The sequence below is a fragment of the Tamandua tetradactyla genome, chromosome 16 (assembly GCF_023851605.1).
Source record: "Tamandua tetradactyla isolate mTamTet1 chromosome 16, mTamTet1.pri, whole genome shotgun sequence".
NCBI lineage: Eukaryota > Metazoa > Chordata > Mammalia > Pilosa > Myrmecophagidae > Tamandua > Tamandua tetradactyla.
Genome location: NC_135342.1, coordinates 82908754 through 82929172, shown reverse-complemented (window position 1 = coordinate 82929172; position 20419 = coordinate 82908754). Strand labels below are relative to the sequence as shown.

Sequence of the window (20419 nt, the reverse complement as noted above, 5' to 3'; positions counted from 1 at the left end):
AAAAAATTTTGATATGCTAAAATGTAGTTAAGTCTTGTCATATTTTAATGTATATTTAATCCTAAACATAATACACCCTTCAAACATTTGTCGACAAATCATGTTTTCCTTTATAAAATGTAAAATAAACAAATAACCATTTTGTCTTGAAACATTATATTTAAGCTTATATTAAAGCTAACATTTAATATAACATAATATGTTGATAAAAATTAAACACTAAAAAAGTGTTTAAAATGGTTTCTCTGGGAATGCAAAAATGGCTAAATAATTTTTAAAGTTCCTCAGAAGGTTTGGAGAGTTCATGTAAGTCAAAGAGGTGTTGAGGAATGTTATAGTACAGGGGATTCAAAATTGCAGAGCCTCAGAGGATTAAGCAAAAAAGACCAGATGCTCATATATCAACAAGGAATTTCAAAACACTATCAACTCCTTTTTGATCTGACACTTAGAATATTCATTTCATATCAACATTGCTTGCGTAATTTTAAAAATGTTAAAGCTCATTGTAGACAATCTGCCAAGTACAGAAAAGTATTAATACTACAAATCATGGCTTTTTCCTAATTTTTTTAGGCTGAAAACAAATGGAGGGTGGATATTTGGGTATTTGTTACTACTCTCTGTTCTTTTTGCATTTCCGCAATTTCCAAAACGGAAGGAAAACATCACTCATGAGCCCACGCTCAGAAAGGTCTCCCTCCCATCACTCCTGGCAGCAGCGAGGATAAAGAGGAACAAGGTATGAGGATAAAGACAGCCGGCAGAGGAAAGCCAGAGGAGAAGAGTAGGTGGGACGGCAGACAGCCCGACTCCTCGGGGCGCCCAGGGCCTGAGGAGCACCCCCTCGGCTCCAACACTCAGAGGATGCAGCCGGTCCAGGAAAAGTGGTCGGTTTAGATGTACTGGCAGGTGCCAGTGTCCAGCAAATGTTAAGTAAAAAAGAATTGCAGGAGTATTGACATCCCATTTACTTTTTTAAAAGTAAATTTTCATCTGTGTAGAAAAGTCTGGACTGTGGAGAAAAACCTTTATCTCTTGTTTTCTTTACTCTGTCAGCACATCCTACTTTCATAATTTAAAAAAGCAGTATGTTAAGAAAAGGGGAGGGGGAGATTCTCCAAGAAACAGAAGAATAAAGATCCAGTTCTAGGTTTCAAATCGTCTATTATTTCTGCTTCTAAATGCAACTCGATGGACACAAAATTTTTTATGTGGATAGCGATTCTAACTGTATAAAGAAACAGGCTGACAATCACGACGAGGACGGTGTGTACGGGTACGAAAACACAGCAAGAACAAGGAGAAATGGAGACAGCCGTGCCAGGGTGCCAGGGGGGTGGGACAATACTTCCTTCGCTTTCGAAATGTGTATTATTTTTGGTACAGAGGGGCTTCAATGGCATCAAGAATGTTCTAGTTCTAAACTGGATGAGGAATTGTTTTACTGTTCTTTATACCTTCTGTAAACACATCGCTTTGTATGTATGAAATATTTCATAATGAAACAACCTAAAAATGGAATACATGTAAATAAAAAATATTCAAACACAATAAAAGGTACACAATGTAAAGTCTCACCCCAAGCCTCCAGAGGCAGCTATCAATTTATTGGGGATTAGGCAATCAATCAATCAATGTATCCATTCTCATTTTTTCCGACACAGAGTATACACTCTGTATGGACTTCGCTTTTTTCAATAGCCAACGTATCTATAAGGAACCTGAAAGCTTAATTTCAACAAAACAAACTTCATGAGTGAAGCAGACGTAACATGTAAAATAAGCCACAGTGGGTTCTTTGGCAGAAATCAAGGACGCGAAGCACACAGAGGTGACAGGGAAACAGAGTCAGGTCTCATGGACAGCAGCCTGCTGGACGGCTTCCAAGATCAGCCCAACCCAAGGGGATCTACCTGTGTCCCAGTGTGCAAAGGTGCCAGGAAAAGAAGTCTATGGGCACGTGGCCAGGCTGGGTATGTGTGGGCAGGTCTTAGGTCTGGAAATGTGATGAGATTTCAGAAATGTTTGTCTGTTTATCAGTACAGTGGAAGACTAAAATTATTATAATAAAATAACAGTAAATCTAATATGTTAACATAAATGCTTTATGGAAATATATTTTTTCCTAAGAATTATGAGAAGCGCGGCAGTTCCCTTGTGAGAATTCACATACCTGCTTCTGTGCCAGATTGGCTGTAATACGCTGTTTTGGCTGAAGGAGGTGAGGAAAGTTGGCCTAACACAGACACAGCAATGGGGGGGAAGCCTTCTAATGGCCTCTTCAGACACCCTCGTACCCCTTTTCTGATCCTGTACCAAACTCAACAACTGAAGGTTTCTTCGCCGCCAGCTGCGAAGTGGATCCACGGCCCTGCCACCAAGCTCCCTGAAGGCTGCACCCCGAAACCTGCCGGCCCACCCTGCCCCTGTGCTGGCGATCTTCCCGGCTATGATACATCACGGGAAGGTCATCTGAAAACCATTTGGAAGCAAGTCCCAGGAAGTCATCAAGTTGCTGGCAGTGGATACAAGTTTTCCAAAATTCTTATTTTCACTAGAGAACTTGAATTGCAACATTAGCAAACAAATATTGTCAGTTTCCTCCTTAAAAGACAGGCTTATTTCTGAGAGTGCCTGAGAGCATCTCCACATCTGGGTAACCATGGCTTGTCTATCCTTCTCTCTTGTAAAAACGGTGCTCCCTAGCAAGAGGGTCATTCAGCTCAAACCTGGCCTGCCCCTTGTCCCTCTGTGCAGGCAGAAGCACTCTGGATGTGCTTTCCACCACCTGGACAATGAGGACGCATACTCAAGGACCTTATTGGGATGACAGAAAGGAACTAAAACTGGGATTGTGGTGATGGTCGCAAAACTCGAAAATTTACTAAAAACCAGTGAACTGTATGCTTAAAATGGGCGCATTTCATGGCATGTAAATTATGCCTCAATAAAGTGGCTTTTAAAAAAAATGGCATGTATAATTTTTTTTTTCTGTTTTCGTTTTCTTTTTCTGAACGGATGCAAATGTTCCAAGAAATGATCATGATGATGAATGTGCAACTATGCGATGATATTGTGAATTACTGATTATACATGTAGAACAGAATGATCAAACTAGGAATGTTCCCATTTGTTTGGTGTTCTTTTGGTATTTTAAAAAACAAAATAAAAAAATTATATACAAAAAAGATGCTATAAGAGAAAAAAATAATTAAAAAATTTAAAAATGGCATACTCATGTGCCAACATTCATCAAATTATAATTCTTCCTGCGGCAGCAGGGATGCTGTGAGGGGCACTGCATGTGCATGGTGGGGGCAGAGATGTGACCACGAGCATAGCCTCAAGGCCAGGGAAACACACAGCTCGGGAAAGGGCCTCCAGGACTCCCACTGGTTCCCAGACCACACTCTGAGAACTGCTGCTTTAAACTTCAACAGAGCACGTGGGTGGGACGTGGGGGTCTGACACAAAGTGAGCCTGGAGCTATTCACAGCAGACTAACCTAGAAACCCAACGCAGGACAGATGAAGGAAAACGCAATGCCTTTGTGTACAGGCTTTTCGAGATGTGATGATTTAACATAAACCTATGAGAGGTAAAAACATACCACAGACAGGATGTTGGTGCTTTAAAATGTTTGCAAGCTGTGCTGCCCTCACGTTTTGTTGTCAATGATCATAAAAATCAATGTGCCCATTTGGGCAATTAAATGATTGATGTACAGATCACAATTTATCATAGAAATACAGCTAATAAAATTTTTTACAGACATTTTAAGTTAAGATATATTTCACAAGTATAAAACACACCCATTTAAAGTGTACAATTCAGTCATTTTTTTTTTAACACAGGCAGGCACCGGTAATAGAACCCAGGTCTCTGGCATGGCAGGCGAGAACTCTGCTGCTGAGCCACCGCTGCCTGCCCAATTCAGCCATTTTTATTATATTCTCAGAGTCGTGCAGTTATCACAACTATCTAATTCTAGAACATTTTCGTCATCCCCCAAAGGAACTCTGTACCCATCAGCAGTGTCACGCCCCATTCCCTGCGACCCCCAGACCCTGGCAAACATGAGTCTACTTTCTGTTTCTGTGGATTTGCCTCTTCTGGACATGCTATGTATGGGGAATCACACAACATCAGGCCTTTTGTGTCCAGCTGCTTCCACTGAGCAGGATGTCTCCAAGGCTCATCCGTGTTGTGGCGTGTCTTAGAACCTCATTCCTTTTTATGGCTGAATAACATTCCACTGCGTGGCTCGGCTGCATTGTGCTCGCCTGCTCATCTGCGATGGATGCCTGGGCAGTTTCCAAGTAACGCTGCTATGGACATTCACAGAGAAGCCTCTGTGTGGACAGGTTGTCAATTTTCTTGGAAGTGGAAAAATGGAACTGCTGGATCACATGGAAACTTACATTTTAAGGAACTACTGCTAGAGTGTTTTCCCAAGTGGCTGCAGCATTTCTCATTCCCACCAGCAAACGAGGGTTCCAATTTCTCCACATCCTCCCTAGCACAACAAACTTCATTTTATTTTTAGAATGACTTGTTATTAGAGGGAACTTAAACAGATTCATCTCAATTTGACACCAAGTTTACAAATTACAGGTAAACAAAAAAAATTACATTCAAATAAATGTCTTATAACCAAGAAAAATAAGGAGACCTGTTCTAGAAAATGGAAAGAATCTGCCATTTCCTTTTGTCTTACATCACATTACACTGCAGAATAAACAAACAGCGGGGGGGGGGGGCAAGATAAATTTAAAAAATATCCCTGAAACAGAAGTTACTTATAATGCTCAACTAAGCTGTAAAAAATGCCTGCTTTCCACCAGCTTTAGACTCCCTCGCTGGAGAAACTTGTACCATGGCCACACTCACCGAGACCCAAACCTTGCCCTCCATCTGCCCTCGGCAGTGTCACCATTTACTACTTGGACTGTGGCTCGCATATTTTTTTTAATCTGTCTGACTTCAATGTGACAGCTTTCAGTGCTTACTCAAGCAGACAGCTCCTATGTTAATTTGCAGTTTCCAATAGTGAGTTCACTTCTTTTATCTGTTCTGCCTCTAAGTTCTGGCAACAAGTTCAGTGAGTGATACCCTTGGCAGAGAATGGTGGATGCCGCTGCCTCCTGCTGTAGGGACAATCCTGCCTTCCCGACAGGACCGGCCCTTCGGCACCACTCTGCCATCAAGAGGCCAGAAGCACTGCATGGTGCAGGCTGTCACCAGGGCTTGGCCAAGCGCACTGCTTCCCTCCTTGCTCTAATCCAGTCATCTGGGGGATGGACTGACTTCATTTACTCCCACACCACTTCGGAAAAGCAGTCTTCCACTTCAGCTGAAATGTTCTGACATACGGACACTTTCAACACCAAAGTTTCTGCAGAGCTGGAATGATGTACTTTTGAGAACCTAAGTGCTACACATCTGTCCTCAGGGTGGCCAGCTGCCTTGATCACCCTGTGGTGTTCTCTCTACAGCACATGGCTGCCCCTGGCCCACAGCCCACCAGGTGTGCCCAGAGTCTCTCCTGGTGCAGAATGTGTACATGTTACCCAGACATGCCCAGCTCTTTCACCTGGGGGAAAGGACCACAGACATGGGAGAGCCTTGGTACCCATCACACCAGCACGCAGCAGTCCCTCAGTCAGCCCCGGTCCCTGTGCATCATCCCTGGGCCACCTTGGGGTATGAGGAACAGGACTCCCTGAGGCCTCTCGGTGCAGACCCTGCCCTGCACGCTGGCTATAGCCCTACTACCTACTGTAACCCTGCCCACACCCGTGCCATTGGCTCGCATCCCTGAGAGCACTGTGGTGGCCCCATTTCCCACCCCTTCGAAATTGTGCTCTGCCCCTCAAGACCCCACCCCCCTCCTGGCTTCACAGCTGTGTTCTGGATCCAGGAGCAAGAAGTCTGACCTTGGGAGCAGTGGGACTTTAAGGTACCAAAGAGAGTGAATATAGTATATTTTTGTACCTTTAACCTGGCCTCTGAATGGTATGGAATTTGATATTGGTGCAAGAAGAGTGGATAATGGTGGCACAACATCTGGAAAAGAAGTACACAGGAAGCTTGTGTGAACTTGGGGGGTACATGCAGGCGGGGTCAGTGAGCAAAGTCATTAAGAGGTTAAATAAAATTAAGAAAAAGAGAAAAGCATCTTCCTATCTGACCAAGGAAAATGCTGAATTACAAGAAATATGCCAAAATTAATGCTGTACATGACAGAAACACTACAGTTTGGAAATTCTCATTTCCATTCTCAAATCACCCAAGACTTTAAAAACAAAACAAAAAGCCATACTATCGTGATGTTAAGGATTCCAATACATTTTAGAATGTGGTTAGTATGGATTTTTAAACAAGACACCATCAGACTGCCATCTGCTGCAGCTACTTGGCTCACACTGCTCACTTTCTAGGGAAAGAGCACACCCTGGTGCCAGGTGGAAGCCCACCCCAAATGCAGGCTATCCTTCTGACACATCTCACTGAAAAGCGTTAGTTCCCCTTACAGTGGTGGGGATGTCAAAGCTGGCACCTGGACACCTGCCTTCATAGAAAGGACCACTCAGAAAGATGACTGGTGCCTGAAGTACAGCCACGGTCTGTGGCAGACGAGGGCCTGGAATCCCAAGTGAGAGAAGGACCTGCCTCTCTCACCACGAAGGTAAGCATGCGAACAACGAAAGGACCAACCAAAGGACCTGCTGTTGCTCTCGGACCACCCTCCAGCCTCACCCACCCCAGCCGGCCCCAGTGCAGCCTTTCCGGAGGCCCAGGAACACGCAAGGCCATACCAGCAGGCTGCTCAAAGGTACCTGGCTCAGACAATTACCTTTCATGAAGAATCGGCAGGTGGGACGAGGCCTCACCTTCCTATCACTGGGGTCTTTCACTTCACCTTCTTCCAGGTCATCATCCTGAAACAGAGGACAATGTGACTTGAAGAGGGAATTGCTTTAATGAGAGGTGCCACCTATGAAGAAAGAGGTGGGAGGCGCCCCCCACTGGGACTGCTTTCGCCCAACCAGAGGCCTGAAGCTAGGAGCGGGGCACTTCCACATGTGCACAAGACCCGTGTCCTGGCACGCACCAATTCACGCAGATTTCCTTCATCTACAAAGTGGAGATGATCTCAAAGCTTGCTCCTGAGATCAAGGCATTAAACACAACAATCTAAGTAAGAACGCACTTGAACTACAAGGACAGGCAACAGTAGCACTGGCGTCCAACACCAGGTGAAGGTTCCGAAAAAGTGTGCCAGGCCCTCTACAGTTCATAAAGCATTACGGCATATAGCACACATGATTTCACAGAAATCTAAGGCAGCCTATGTGCCACTGGCGCTCCTGTACTGGAGCTTTCTCAGGGTGAAATGGCTCCCAGGCCAGAGGGTAGCATCAACTTCCACCTTAGGAGCCTCTTGTCTGACGCTTTTGTCCTGCGGGAGAAAGGCCTGGGTTCCAGTGCTGACCCTGCCTTCCCCTGCCCGGCATGGTACAGTCGTGGACACATTCCCCACATTGTGCCTTGGCTTCCTCTCCGCAGAACAGAGGGGATGCCCATCTCACAGGGCAGCTAGGGGCCTCCCTGAAATTGCCCAGGGCACACGGCCTGCATGTGAGGCTGCCCGGAGAACACGGCAAATGACAACTATTACCATAACGGGGACAACACCCTCAGAGGTCAAGCACACCGAGCGATGATATTAGGGGATTTTGACTTTCTTCTTTGTGAAGGTTTTTACCTTCCCATTCAAATTTTCTAAACAACCCATATGCACGACTTAATCACAAAAGTTACTTAAAAAATGACAGCTTCTGTGACAAAGGCAGATGAGCACATGAGCTGCAATGTGGAACCACCACGCCAGCGGAGAGAGAGGCAGCGCCCCGAGACCACCCCGAGCCGGAGGCTCAGGTCCCAGCCTGGGCCTGTCACAGTTCCTAAAACCCCAGTTCCTTTCTCAGTCAAACGGGGATATAAATACAGGTCTGTAATCCCTTACCCCAAACCCCTGGAACGGAATGTGTTCTGGGAATTCAGAAATGTTTTGAGTTTAGAAAGCTAATATACAGGGTTTGAGGGTTTGAGATGGCACCCCGTAATCAACACAGTAATCTTTCTGGAAGGAAACCCGTGACTATTTGCACTATAGGAAACAAATGCAAGACCATAAAGAGCCTCACTTCAGTTCAGGTTTTCCATCAAATGAATTCAGAAATAACTTTCAATTCTCCGAGCTTCTTAGATTTCACGACTGTGACTCATGCTGCAAGTCTGCCTTTCCTCACGTGCTGGCACGCAGGCCGACCCTCAACCCGATACTCCACGCTCCTAGGAGGTGGGCCCCTTCTCAAGGGCGGGGTGAACACGCCGCTCCCGGCCCAGCGTCCCTAGGGGCGTCAGGAGGGGCAGCCCGACCAACGCGCACCGGAAAGGCAGAGCCTTCCCGGGTGCAAGTGCAGAGCAAGGGTGCGCAGGGGGAGGCCTTTGCAGCCATCTCCGACATAAAAGGAAAGGCGGGCTCCAACCTGTACTATCTCATATTTTCTCACACAGGAGGGCAGGTGGTGAGCTACCAGCTGTGACAGGGAGTCGCGGTCAGTTCTCGCAGGACATGGGCCACTGAGCTGCTGTCTTGGAGAGGCTATCTGACACACGTGCGCAGCCATCAGAAAGAGGAGCAACGCAACAGAATACAGGGACTGCCCTTCTCCAAAAGGGAGAGCCCCCAGTGGCCATGTAAGTTCTGTTTACCAAATGACAAGAAACAAAAACACCCAATAAAATGAGCAAAGGAGGCGGACAGATGAAGATGAGGAACTGGTCTGCAAGACAGTCAAGAGCAGGCCTGAGAAGACCATGGAGCAACCCAGGGGCGCCTCAGACCCCGAGAGGAAGGACAGCTTCTGGTGGGAGGTGAGCAGAGGTGCGTGACAGAGGGGGGCAGTCCTTTACAGACAGGCAGCCGGACCCTCGTGTACTCTGGCCTCTTCGGTTTGAACAGGTGAGAGGCCCTAGATGCAGAGGCCTTGGCTATCCCACATCTTCTTGGTGTTGCACCACAAGTAGCCACAGGCTGTACAAGCTGGCCCACAGCTCTACACACAAGACTTCATCCCCATCCCACCAGGGATGCAGCACGCTCAGACAGGCGCTGACATTGGAAGGGTATTCTAGCAGCACACCAAAGACACTTCACAGGAATTAAAGGCCTTAAACACAAACTTTGTAGTTTAGACCAAATGATCTAAAGGTCCTATTACACAAATTGATAGTACAATCAAGGAATCTAGACCAAAACGGTAGAGATGCTGGAGGGTGGGGAAGACCTTCCCCCAAAACAGTTCATCTGTTTCAATGACCTGAAAATAACAGGGAAAAAGCAGGACAATGTAACCTGACAAGAGAAAAGTGCTCTTCAGTTAAAAGGATAGATCAAACCATGCTCTAGACGTTTCTACCTCATTCTTCCTGGTGGCTCATGAGAACAACTCAGAAAAAGGGTCCTTTGAGGACACACCTCTTCCATGCAACCAAGCCTGCAAGAGCCCTGCCAGGAACAGGTGCTCGCTAAGGGGTCTATTTTTGAGGTTATAAGCCAAACCGCATATTTTGTCCTCGTAAAAGTATCCAGACAGTTTACCTGATACCAGAGCTGTGCTTGAAAGCATGGGGTGGGAGTTCCCGCTAAAATCCAGGGTGTTGATGACCCCCACTCCCTGCATCCCTAACCACCAGAGAAGAGCACCCGAAGGCAGGGAAACGGGGTGAGTGCAGGAGCATGAAGAGCAGCACTGTGAGAGACCCTGCAGGGGGTGCTGGGTGGACATGGGCCAAATATCCTTCCTGGCAGGAGTGGGAGGTGTGCAGCTGGGACTGAGAGCAGGGGCAAAAAGAGCAACTTTTCAAGTACCAGCAGACACCCATCCATGGTGGCTGAGGGCTCTCCTGAGCTGCCCCCCCACTTTTACTGCTAGCCCATAGCCTTTATGGGCCCCCAACCAACTGGGGCTCTATGTACTCAAATCATTCTTGCTGGTTGCCCACACGTGCCAGGCCCAGGTTCAGAGGTTCAGAGATGAACTGGCTGAATAGGTCCTGCTCTCAGGACATTTATGTTCTTGACAGGGAGGGGAGACCACAGAAACAAGGACACTGACAAACCAGTTAACTCAGGCGGCTGCACTAAGCCAGGCATCACAGCAGCACTTAAGCTGCTACTAAAGAATGGGGAGGAGCCAGAGGCGTCAGGGATCAGGCGCAAGGAACCACACATGCAAGCGAAGAAGTATGAGACTGGAGAGCCCCCTTCCTGGTGCAGTGTCTTGCCTGACCGTCGTCGGCCTGCCCTACAGCAAGGACTCCGTTGCGTCCCTCTCCCACCCCCCACACAATGGTGACCACACAGCAAGAGCATCCCCTCTTCATGCCCAAGGCAGGGACCTGCAAGCGGGTAACTCAGGCCTGGGGACCGAGCCTGGTGGCCACGTGAAGCGACGGCTTGGGTCTCTCTGACAGCATGCTGTTTCCAGCTGGGCTATGAGGTCCTGCCCCTGGAGGGTGCTGCTCAGGCCAAAACCAACCAATACAAACTGCAGGGTCCAAGCAGGTAAGAAAGTCACACTCAGTTATCAGTCCACATGCTCTGTTTTGGGGGACCAGCAAACACCCGGTCAGTGAGCTTCAGCAGCACGGTCCACGCGGAGTGGGAAAGGAGGCTGATGCGCACATCGCCCTCCAGGACCCCAACGGGGTCACAGCCCCTGCTCCCGGCCTATGGGAACGTAGTGGAGGTGACGGATAAAACTGACTCGACAAAAGTGAAGAAGGGTCTGTGGGCAGCCCTCTTTTAACTAGAAATGAAATAAACTTGAATACCCTCTGCCTGCAGCACCCCAGCTCGCAGGACCGCAAGCATTCTGCCGCAGGAGGACGCGGCGCTGGTGCTCTACAGCACCATGAACCACGCTCGTAAACAACCTCCATCAATCACACTTTGGCCAACAACTTTGTCCTCTGCCCCCACTTCAGCTCACTTGATAACCTGGAGTTTTGCAGCATCTCTTTTCCCTTTGCCAACCCTGTGGTTGAGGGGCATCTTCCGAAAATGGAAGGGAAGAATGAAGGGCAAAACATAAGGAAACTCTTAAAAATAAAGTCCTGACAGTACCTTTTTACCATAATGTTAAGCAAAAATTATGAACTTACAACACTTTCTATATATAAATGAGAGAGAAAAGATCTGAGATGTAAAGATTTCACACACGTGCTTCTCTTCTCATGAAGGTGAGTCAGACAAGCAATATCTAAAGGCCTTAAATTCACTGAGCACAGCACCAGCCCCACTGGACACAGATGGAAAAGTGGAGCCGTCTTAAAGCAGACTGAACTTCGGGACTAATACTACTGGGGGACGGCCACTCGCTGTGTTAAATAGCAGCTAGCATTCTTCCGCTCCAACCACAACATTTCTGAGAAATGGCCAGCCCACCCACCCTTGACTGCCACGATCCTCAAGGAGCACTATCTCCTTCTCGGAATCCTTTAAAAGCCCCCCTGATCATTTTACTATGCTTTGTATCCCCTCTCCACTCTTCTGCGTTACACAGTTTTGAAAAGTATCACTTAGCAGGACTTCGGGCTTTCCCCCCCCGCAAATCTTCAACTTCTTCAATACCATGATTAAAGTTCTTTCAACAGGATTATCTGCCATAAAAGCCCAACCTAACTCATCATCTAGGATCTCTAATTACTAGTGTTGCTGCTTGCCAGTCTGAAGACAAGATTAATTTAAATAAGTACCAAGAAATTGTGATGGCTTTGTCAAAAGGGTGCTCGGACATACAATTCCATTTTTTAAAAGACTCCTGCTCTTCTCAGGTTATTTTCAGGGATATAACCAGAAGGCTCGGCACAGCCGGTCCTCTCTCCAGAGGCAAATACAAAATTTGCCTTGGAGGCAAATACAATAATGCCTCCAAGAATAAATAACACTGGAAGGAAACCTCTCCGGTTCTTTTTTATCTCAAGAACTTAAGGAGCTGAAAATCCACGATGATTTCTATTGAATGCTAACTCAAATACTGTTTACAGTTAGCAAAGATAAAGGGGAAAATGAGCTGTTCACGGGTTTAAAAAAAATCCAGAATGTAAAAAAATTGGGCACTAGGCATTTTCATTCAACCTGACCAAGATCACCAAAGCATGGGTGAAAAGAGGCCTATGGAAGTTCTGGGTGCCACCCGTGGCAGACACAGAGCTTTCACTCCTGACTCTACATCCTTTCTGAGGGCTGCAGCGACTACACCAGGAACGATGCCCACATGTCCCTGCACTCCGCTGTCCTAGCCCTTGGTTCCAGCAAGCAAATCCCCTGGTTGTCCCTAGGAGGTGCCAGGTACAGGGGGGGCACAGGGGGGGGCTGAAAGTCTTACTAGTACCCCTTGCTCGGTCATACTCACATCAATCTCCCCATCGTCAATCTCTCCATCGTCATCCTCTTTTTTTTTCTCCTTGACAGCTTCCATGGGTTCTTTTTCCTCCATATTCTTAATACCCAATTTCTCTTCCTCTCCCGGAGCTCCTTCGCCTTTGTCTTCATCGTCCTCAGCTCCAACCTTCTCGGCTTCGTCCTCTTGGGCAGCAGGAGCTGGCTCCTCGGGCACCTCCTCATCGTAGTCCAGCTCATGCTCATCCAGTTCCCTGGTCACTGAGGAGGCCTCGTCCCGAGGGTCACTTGTCCGATCCTCATCCCCCTCGTCTTCACACGGGGAACTCACTGGACCCCTGCTCAGCTCATTGGCATCAGAGTCCTGATCCTGAGATTTGGGCTCACTTGCCCGGTCCTCCTCATCAGAGTGGTTCTCCTCTTCCTCCCGGCCCAGTCCCCGAGCTGCATTTTCCTCAGCCTCTAAGTCGGACCCTCTTCCCCCAGTTCCGTCCAAATCCTGATCAGACCCACTTTCCCTCAGAATGTCGTCGTCCGAGAGCCCCTGCTGCTCGTCCTCTTCACCCTCTGGCGTGCGAGGATCCCGTTCAGGGCTCTCGGCCACATCCATCGGTGCCCACGGTTCTGGAAGAGAAAGGGGAAGAAAGTCACAGCATTTAGCAAAACAGAAAGCCAGCCATGCCCTCATCTTCCTGACCTGACGGGGAATCAAGACCTCTACTTGGCTTGGCCCTGCACAACTCCTCCCCAAATTCCAGAGCTTCACTCTCCAGACTGCTGCCCTTGGCTGACCCTCTAAGGAGACCAACGGGCAGTGAAACCCACACAGCACACCCAGAAGACCCACCTCCCTTCAACAGGCCACAGGGTCAGGACCCAACACTTCCCACACCCCAGCAGAGCCATGGTCCAGTGCTCTCCTTGCAGCGTCATCCACACGACTGCAAGGGACAGCTCCGGAAGTCTTACAGTCCTTTCGAAATTCAAGAAAATGTGCATTATGGAATGGGGCAACAAAATTGAAGGCCCACATTTGGCCATTTTTCTGCAGTCACCTCAAGCAGTGTGCAGCAGAAACCTGACCAGCCCGTCCTGGTCCCCAGGTGTGGACTTTCTCCTTTTACTGAGTGCACTTTCCTAAAGCATGGCTTCCGGCTGCCTTCAGCAGAACCACTCAAATGCAGACCTGTTCCACATGCACCTCCAACAGACATTCAAGAGTGCTCTACACACCCCAGTGATGCCGAGAGCCACTGCGCAAATCTAGTACCTGCTACGGAAAGAAGCCTGGCAGAAAAATTTACAAAGTGTGAGTAGTTCAAAGTCATAGTGCCATTTCAGAAGATTTAATTTCTCTTTTTCCTCATCTAGACTGAATTATAAAGTGAGTATCTTCTGGTTTTCCCACTGCAATGTCCTAAAATGTGGATTACATAAGGTGGGGTGGGAGCATGTGTGCACACCACCATCAAACAGTCTAGAAGCAAACGCTGACCCGTCACCAAGCACTGGGCAGTGAGCTGCTTACATGTTTGTTTATAATGATAGGAACCGAAAAAGGTCCAAACAGTCACTCGATTCTTCTTCCTGAGGCTTATGACAACTTCTATTTAAAATAATCCATGCCATAGTCATGCTGCTTGGTGTCTCAGAGATATCCGGAAAAAATTTATCTGTCCCAAGATGACCGCAAGTTTACAGGTGAGACAAGCCATCCGGTCTGCAGCTGCAGTTGTGCATGTGTACGCATGCAGGAATACTTTTAAAAAGGCACAGTATCAGGAGTGGATTTTATCTAGACTTAACTTTCTTCTTTGCTGTTAATGGAATTAAAACTGAACATAAATCAGGACAAGTAACTTAAAACCTGTTACTCCACGGAAACGAAATGGTTAGCAAGAATACTAGTTTACACACCAGCCAATCTAAAACAGATCTTAAAATGATTCACTTTTCAGTTTTCCAACTACACTCTCCAGTTAGCATCCAGAGGTGGAACTATTTGAAGGAATTACTCAAAGGTTGATCCTAAAATAAGGTTCTTTATTGAAAATGAGAAATGGGCAGAAATCCTGCCCCCACTCCATTTCCCAGGAGCCTGAGGCAGACCGATGAGGATGGAGGAGGCCATGCTACGGCTGCCATGTTTCTAAGTGTTGGAGACCAACAGTCAAGGCTAGTGGCACACTAAGTGACCTTTCCCCCTGCTATTCTTACTTTCTAATTTTAACAAAGTAAACAAAAGAGTTTCCTTTGCACCTAACATCCTAAGCCTATGTTTAACATACAGTTTCTATTACGTTGTATATAAAAACAGCTACATAAAAGCACAGAGTTGTTCATCTCCCTAGTACTATCATCTGCTTGGTACCCAGGAAGCAGTCAGCCAAAGCTCAACCGGTTCCAGAGTCTTTTATAATCCCACTTGAAACGTGACAAATTTTGATTCTCATTATTATAGTCTAAGGGCAAACCTGGAAACAAAGTTACCTCTTAAAACACTTGTTATGGAAAATTTAATGTCTTCTCAAACAAGTTTAAAATAAACAATCGATAAGTCTGCAGAGGGCACCTGCTCAGCTCCGCCACAGCTTTGCAGCATGCTATCCTTTCCAGAGGGATGCAGAGCACAAACTGCTCCAAGCAGGCGACTTCCTGTCCAGGGGCCAGGGCAAGGCAGACTTGCACTTCGGTTTTGGTCATGATTAAGTTCGACCAAATATCTTTGTATATTCTGACAGACTTGAAATTAATTCCTAGAGTAAGAAATAAAAGAAAACAAGTGCCTACCTTCAAGTACCTGAACCAATGCAGTGGACAAGTAAACAATGGGACGTTTACCTTTTAAAGTATTGTTTTCTTATAGGGCACATGGGTCAGAAGAAACAGCCTCCCAGCTTTTCCACTTCCTAGCATCAGGATCTGGGGGAAAGTGCATGAACTCGCCAGACCAGGTAGTCATGGCCATCTGGCAATGGATCTACCTGGTCTTTCTGCCAATGGATCTACCTGTGTGTCAGAAGCGACCTGAGCCATACCACGTGGCACAGAAAGAAGGCACTTCCTTGGAATCAGGCGGTTTGACTCCCAGGCCCTCTCTGGACTTCCGTGTCTTCATCTGCTTTAGAGATTAATTCAGTTTGGCAAATATGCGAGTGCATTCGCCACATTGGGGTGCCTGGAAGGTGAGGATGCTTGGGAGGTAAATACATGGCCTACCAAGTGCAGCAAATGAAACACGATCCTCTGGACAAGTCTTAACTGACCCCCACGTTCACAATTTTTGCTCAATTTAGTCTTTTTACAACAATCACCCCATCCTTATGGATTTGTGGCAAGGTTTAGAGCTAATTATTTAATCTTCTGGTCCACAGGACTATGAACTTGCCTTCCATTACAGGGTCTCTTGCCTTATGACATATGGTGCTTGATATTTATCAGTAAATGACCAAACTATTACTTAAGAAACTACCTGTTGCATACAAGCAAGAAATTTAAATGACTAATTTGAAAAAGAATGATACCAGAACTCAGGCACAGTCTCCTTTTCCAGCTGTCACTCTAGTAGACCATGCTCTGAACCCAATGGCACTGTTGAAGCACAGAATGTGTTAGGAACTTCTCTTTTAGAAGAATCTTCAGAATCTGCAGAACATACTCTGGTCTTTCTTCAGTGGCAGCAAATCTTCCTCCTCTCAAAGCGGACTACTTTGAGAAACAGTCAGAAGTCATTCAGGGCCTGGTCTGGAGAGTGAGGTAAGTCATTGAGCCAGGTAAGATAATTTTGGTCAAACATATGTGTTTGAATGATAAACTGGATGAAATGGTTTTTCTCACATGGCTTATATATTTACTAACAAAACAGGAGTTCTAAAGAGGTTTTGGCAAAGGAGCATCAGTGACATAACCTTTGGGACACTACTTTTAACAGAATGGTTTCTATTTGAGTGCCTGAGTTCTGGTATGTCTGGTTAAAATTCCAATTTATAACTTGATAGACTTTTAATATCTAAAGGAAATCTGCCCCTACAGTGGTGACAGATACCATCCTCTGAATTTATTAAGCTGACCATCAAAGGCACAACAAGGAAATACCCATCTCGAGACAGTGTGTAACTGTGATAAAGTAAAAAAGCTCTTTAACTAGGAGCAAGGTCACAGCTTACCTGTATGCTCTCTGAAGTAACTCCATAAAGCTTTCTTAGAACATCTGAGCCATTCCCTCTAAAACTGGAGAAGGGCTCCAACCTTTGGGACACATTTGAGTGGTTGCAGAGGCTGGAGTCTACTCATATGCACAGACCGTAACACTATCAGGCAAACACTACCCACCCAGAGCTCGGAACGCCACAGGCAAAATGACAGAAAAGAGTCTCCAAGGAGAAAGGATGAGAGCCATCCTTAAGCCCCAAATAGTACCTCAGATGTCAAATGCCCTCTTATTCCTTTCCCCCCAAACGGATCAGAAGACTGACTTACTTTTACAAATGAGTTTTTGTAAAACAAAGCTCATTTACAATGATCAACCACTCTGCCCAGGCAAACTCAGCTGCCTTAAATAATCAGTAACAACTTTGGTTTCAGCAGGCGAAAGACTGCATTAGTCTTGAAGTCTTGGGTTTTCCCAGTATCATAACCGCAATTAGTTTACACCAGTCGCCCAGCACCCTTTGGGCTCCGAATCAAAGGCACAAGGAAGTTGTTACATGTTCCTAAAGGACCGGAGAGCGTCTCACCTGTGCTCACTCTGAAGGCGAAGGACCAAGCTCCAGGCGGTTCAAAGAGCTCACAGTCCCGGGAGCGCCCACCAGCACCCCGGGCTGGCCTACTCCGGAGGGCGAGCCCGCGCGCCTCTCAAACCCGCTTCGTGGGCGGCAAACGTGCCCGGCGAACGGCCCGGAAGAGAAATGACAGCTTCAGGAACGTAACCCCTCGGCGGGGCGCGGACGCAGCTCGCGCGGAGCTCCGACTCGGGGGGCGTTCCGGGGCCCTCGCGGGGCCGCGCTCGCGGCGGACAGAGGCGGGATCGTGCCAGGCTCCGCGACCCCCCTGCCGGGGCACCCGAGGGCCACGCTTCGTCCGCGGCTGCCCACGGCCGCAGGGCACAGCCGGAAACGCTCTACGGCGGCGGCCGCGCGGAAGGTCCCGGCCTCAGCTCCCGCCGTCGCCACGTTCTCCGCCCGGCCGCCGACGAGGCGGCCTCCTCCTTCCCACCGCCGCCGCCCGCCCGGCCCTCGCTTACCTCAGCGCGAGCGCGGAGACGGGGGCCACGGCTCCGCTAGAGTCGCGGCGGCGCGGAGACGACGTCCCACAGTCCTTCCGCTCCTCACAGGCTCCGGCTTCGGGCGCGACGCGGGCGGAACAAACGGGCTCCACTACCCGCGGGGGCCGGCCATTGTGCGACGTCATCAGGCCGCGACGGCCGACCTGCGGGCAGGCGGGCTTCCTCCGCTCGCCCCTCCCTCCCGCCTTCCTTCCGGCCTCCGCGCGGCGCCAGAGCCGTCGACGCGCCCCGCCCCGCCGGGGGCGGGCTTCTGCGCCGCGCGTGCGCGCGGCCGTCCTTCGTGCGCCTGCGCGGAGGGGCGGGTGGGAGCGCGCCTGCGCAGGGGGGCTGGCCCCCCGCTCTCCCCCGTGAGGCCGGAAACGTGCGTGGGGGTGAACTGCAGAGCCGAGCGCGGGTGACCCTGTTTGCACGGAGAACTCGCTGCTTTCGCAGCCCTCAGGGTCGCGAGTGTCATCAGCGCCCATGAGGGTCCCCGGTACCGCGGCGAGGCCCGGGGCGCCCCCTCTGCGCCTTGGGGCGTTGGGTGTGGGTGTCCTCCCGCCCCGGGGGGGCGCCGCGCCGCGGGGGGGACCTCGGAAGCGGCCCGCGGATGAAGGGAGCCGATGAGCGAGCGCAAGGATGGCGCTGCCCAGAGCAGCAAGCCAGGGACGCGGGAGCCAGAGCCATGGCTGCCAGGGCTGGGGGCGCGGATGGGCACAGGGTTTCTTTTCGCGGGGGGGGTTAAAATGTTCCCGAAATACCATCAGTGGTGAAGGCTGCCCAACTTCGTGAACATACTGAAACCACTGGCTGTGGACGGACGGCAGGAAGGAGAGGGTGTGCAGGTAGGAGCTGCCAGGAGGTGTGGGAGGGGAGAGAGAAGGGGCTGGGAGAGGTTGGGCAGAAGGGTTTGGGGAGGGGAAGAGAGGGAGAGGAGCCCCCGGTCAGTTCTGCCTCCTGAACTCTGGAGTCTTGCATTATCCCCCTTTTCACTGCTCTCCCTGCCCTGGTATGGTTCATGCTGTCCTCTCCACTTGCCAAGATTAATGCCACAGCTTCCCCTCCCTGCCCCCCAATTCCTGCAACTGAAAGCAGCCAGAGAACCCCTTTCTAAATTTCAGGCTGGTTCCCACCACCCCACTCCAGCACCCTCCAGAGCACCCCTGCCGCAGAGATGCAACCCCAGTTCCTCGGCCTGACCCTTCAGACTCTGTCATCTGGCCCTGCCAGTCCCAGTCCTCCCAGCCTCATATTTCCTTCTCCCCCTTGGCTTTGCCCCAGGTCTGCACACCTGCCATTCCTGCTGCTTGGACCACTGTCCCCGCCTTTCTCCTTCACCTGGCTATCTTTAACTCTTCTCCAGGTCTCACCTGGGATGGACCTCCCAGAAGCCCTCCTGCCACCCCCAAAAGAGGCTGAGCCTGGTGCCACCTGGGTGAGTCTCCAGCACCAGTGTGTGCCCGTTGGGGCAGCAGCCAGGACAAATCGTATTGTCCTGCTCCTCGTCTGTCCTCCCAGCCAGTCTGTGAACTACTCGAGGGCGGCACTGCGGCATTTACCCCATGGCTCCTGGGCAGGCACCGAGCTGCCGATGAGAATGTTTGCCAAGTCTGGAAACCATGTGCAGAGGAGTTTGGAGATCCTGAGAAGACTTCAGAGGTGGGCTCAGGGCTCCGGCCTCTCCAGATCTAAGTCCCACGGGCTGCACTGCTGAGCTCCAGTCAGAGGACCTGGGGACCAGGGCTGGCGCCCCCCCTCAGAACCTCTTGCCAGCACCAGCTGCTGAAGCTGTTTCCTCTGTAAAATGGGACTGTCCACAGCTGCAAAGCAGGTGACAGGCATGGAGGTTCGCCGACAGCAGGAGGGGTTGTGGTGACATCGGCGAACAGTGGTGGGGCTGTTCATTCAAGGGGCCCTGTGCCCAGTGCTCCCCACTCTCTTCTTGTTTCGCGTGGGGACATGGAAGCTGTCGAATACCTTGTCACTCTGGATGTCACCCCAGGTGGCCAGGGCCCCATGCCTGAGCCTCCAGCACCGAGCCGGGCTGTCTCCCACCTGCTTCTCTGTTGTGGAAGAGAGGCGTGGACATCTGATTCCTTTCAGCCCTCGTCATCTGGGGGCCCCGTTACCAGCACCGAGCCAACTACCTGACCAGCAGGCAGGGTGTCCTCAAGTTCTCTGTGCCACCAGGCCTGGTGTCTGCCATGCAGGTACCTTCCAGGCACCAAGGCTGTTCATTACCATATAAAATAGCTGCATTACTCAGCTGGGAGAGAGTTTTACCTGACTGAATTTAACAAAAAGGTGTGCTAAGCCCCACGGGGCTACAGCTTCAGAAAATAAGCAGGCCTGTTGAAAAACGGTGAAGATGCACTCCCCTTGAGCAGCAGTCCCACTCGGATGGGTGCCCCAGCTTTAGAGTGGGGCCCCTGATCCGGGAGCAGCCTCCCCTGGGGATCTGTTACAAATGCACTTTCTCAGGCCCCACCCTGGCCTGCTGAGTCAGGAAATCTGGGGGTGGGGTCCAGCTGCTTTGGCTTTAACAGGTTTCCAGGAGATGCTGGCGCCTCCCTTCCCCCATGGGTGACAGCCCCTGCCCGTGGGCATCGGGAGACTCAAATCAGGGTTCTCAGAAGATGTTTTAGTAGTCATTGAAAGAACAAAGAAAACGTAAAGCA

At 49.5% G+C, this 20419-nt stretch overlaps 1 protein-coding gene across 6 annotated transcripts in view; it reads right to left on the bottom strand.

The window, feature by feature from the left end:
• ZC3H18 (zinc finger CCCH-type containing 18) overlaps positions 1 to 17919 on the bottom strand; it is a 55177-nt gene extending 37258 nt beyond the window's left edge. Inside the window, exons 1-6 of one of the 6 annotated variants that reach the window (XM_077133264.1) lie at positions 17721 to 17919; positions 17215 to 17341; positions 16003 to 16222; positions 12492 to 13102; positions 6860 to 6944; positions 5998 to 6069 (exon numbers count right to left, since the gene is read on the bottom strand). In XM_077133264.1, the coding sequence (XP_076989379.1) occupies positions 5998 to 6069; positions 6860 to 6944; positions 12492 to 13088 (754 nt within the window). In that variant the 5' untranslated portion in view covers positions 13089 to 13102; positions 16003 to 16222; positions 17215 to 17341; positions 17721 to 17919. Of the gene's footprint in view, positions 1 to 5997; positions 6070 to 6859; positions 6945 to 12491; positions 13103 to 13325; positions 13970 to 14006; positions 15960 to 16002; positions 16223 to 17214; positions 17342 to 17720 lie in introns of those variants that run through there. The other 5 variants (XM_077133265.1, XM_077133262.1, XM_077133266.1 and 2 more) reach the window with 5 other exon arrangements.
• Between the last annotated feature and the right edge of the window lie 2500 nt (positions 17920 to 20419).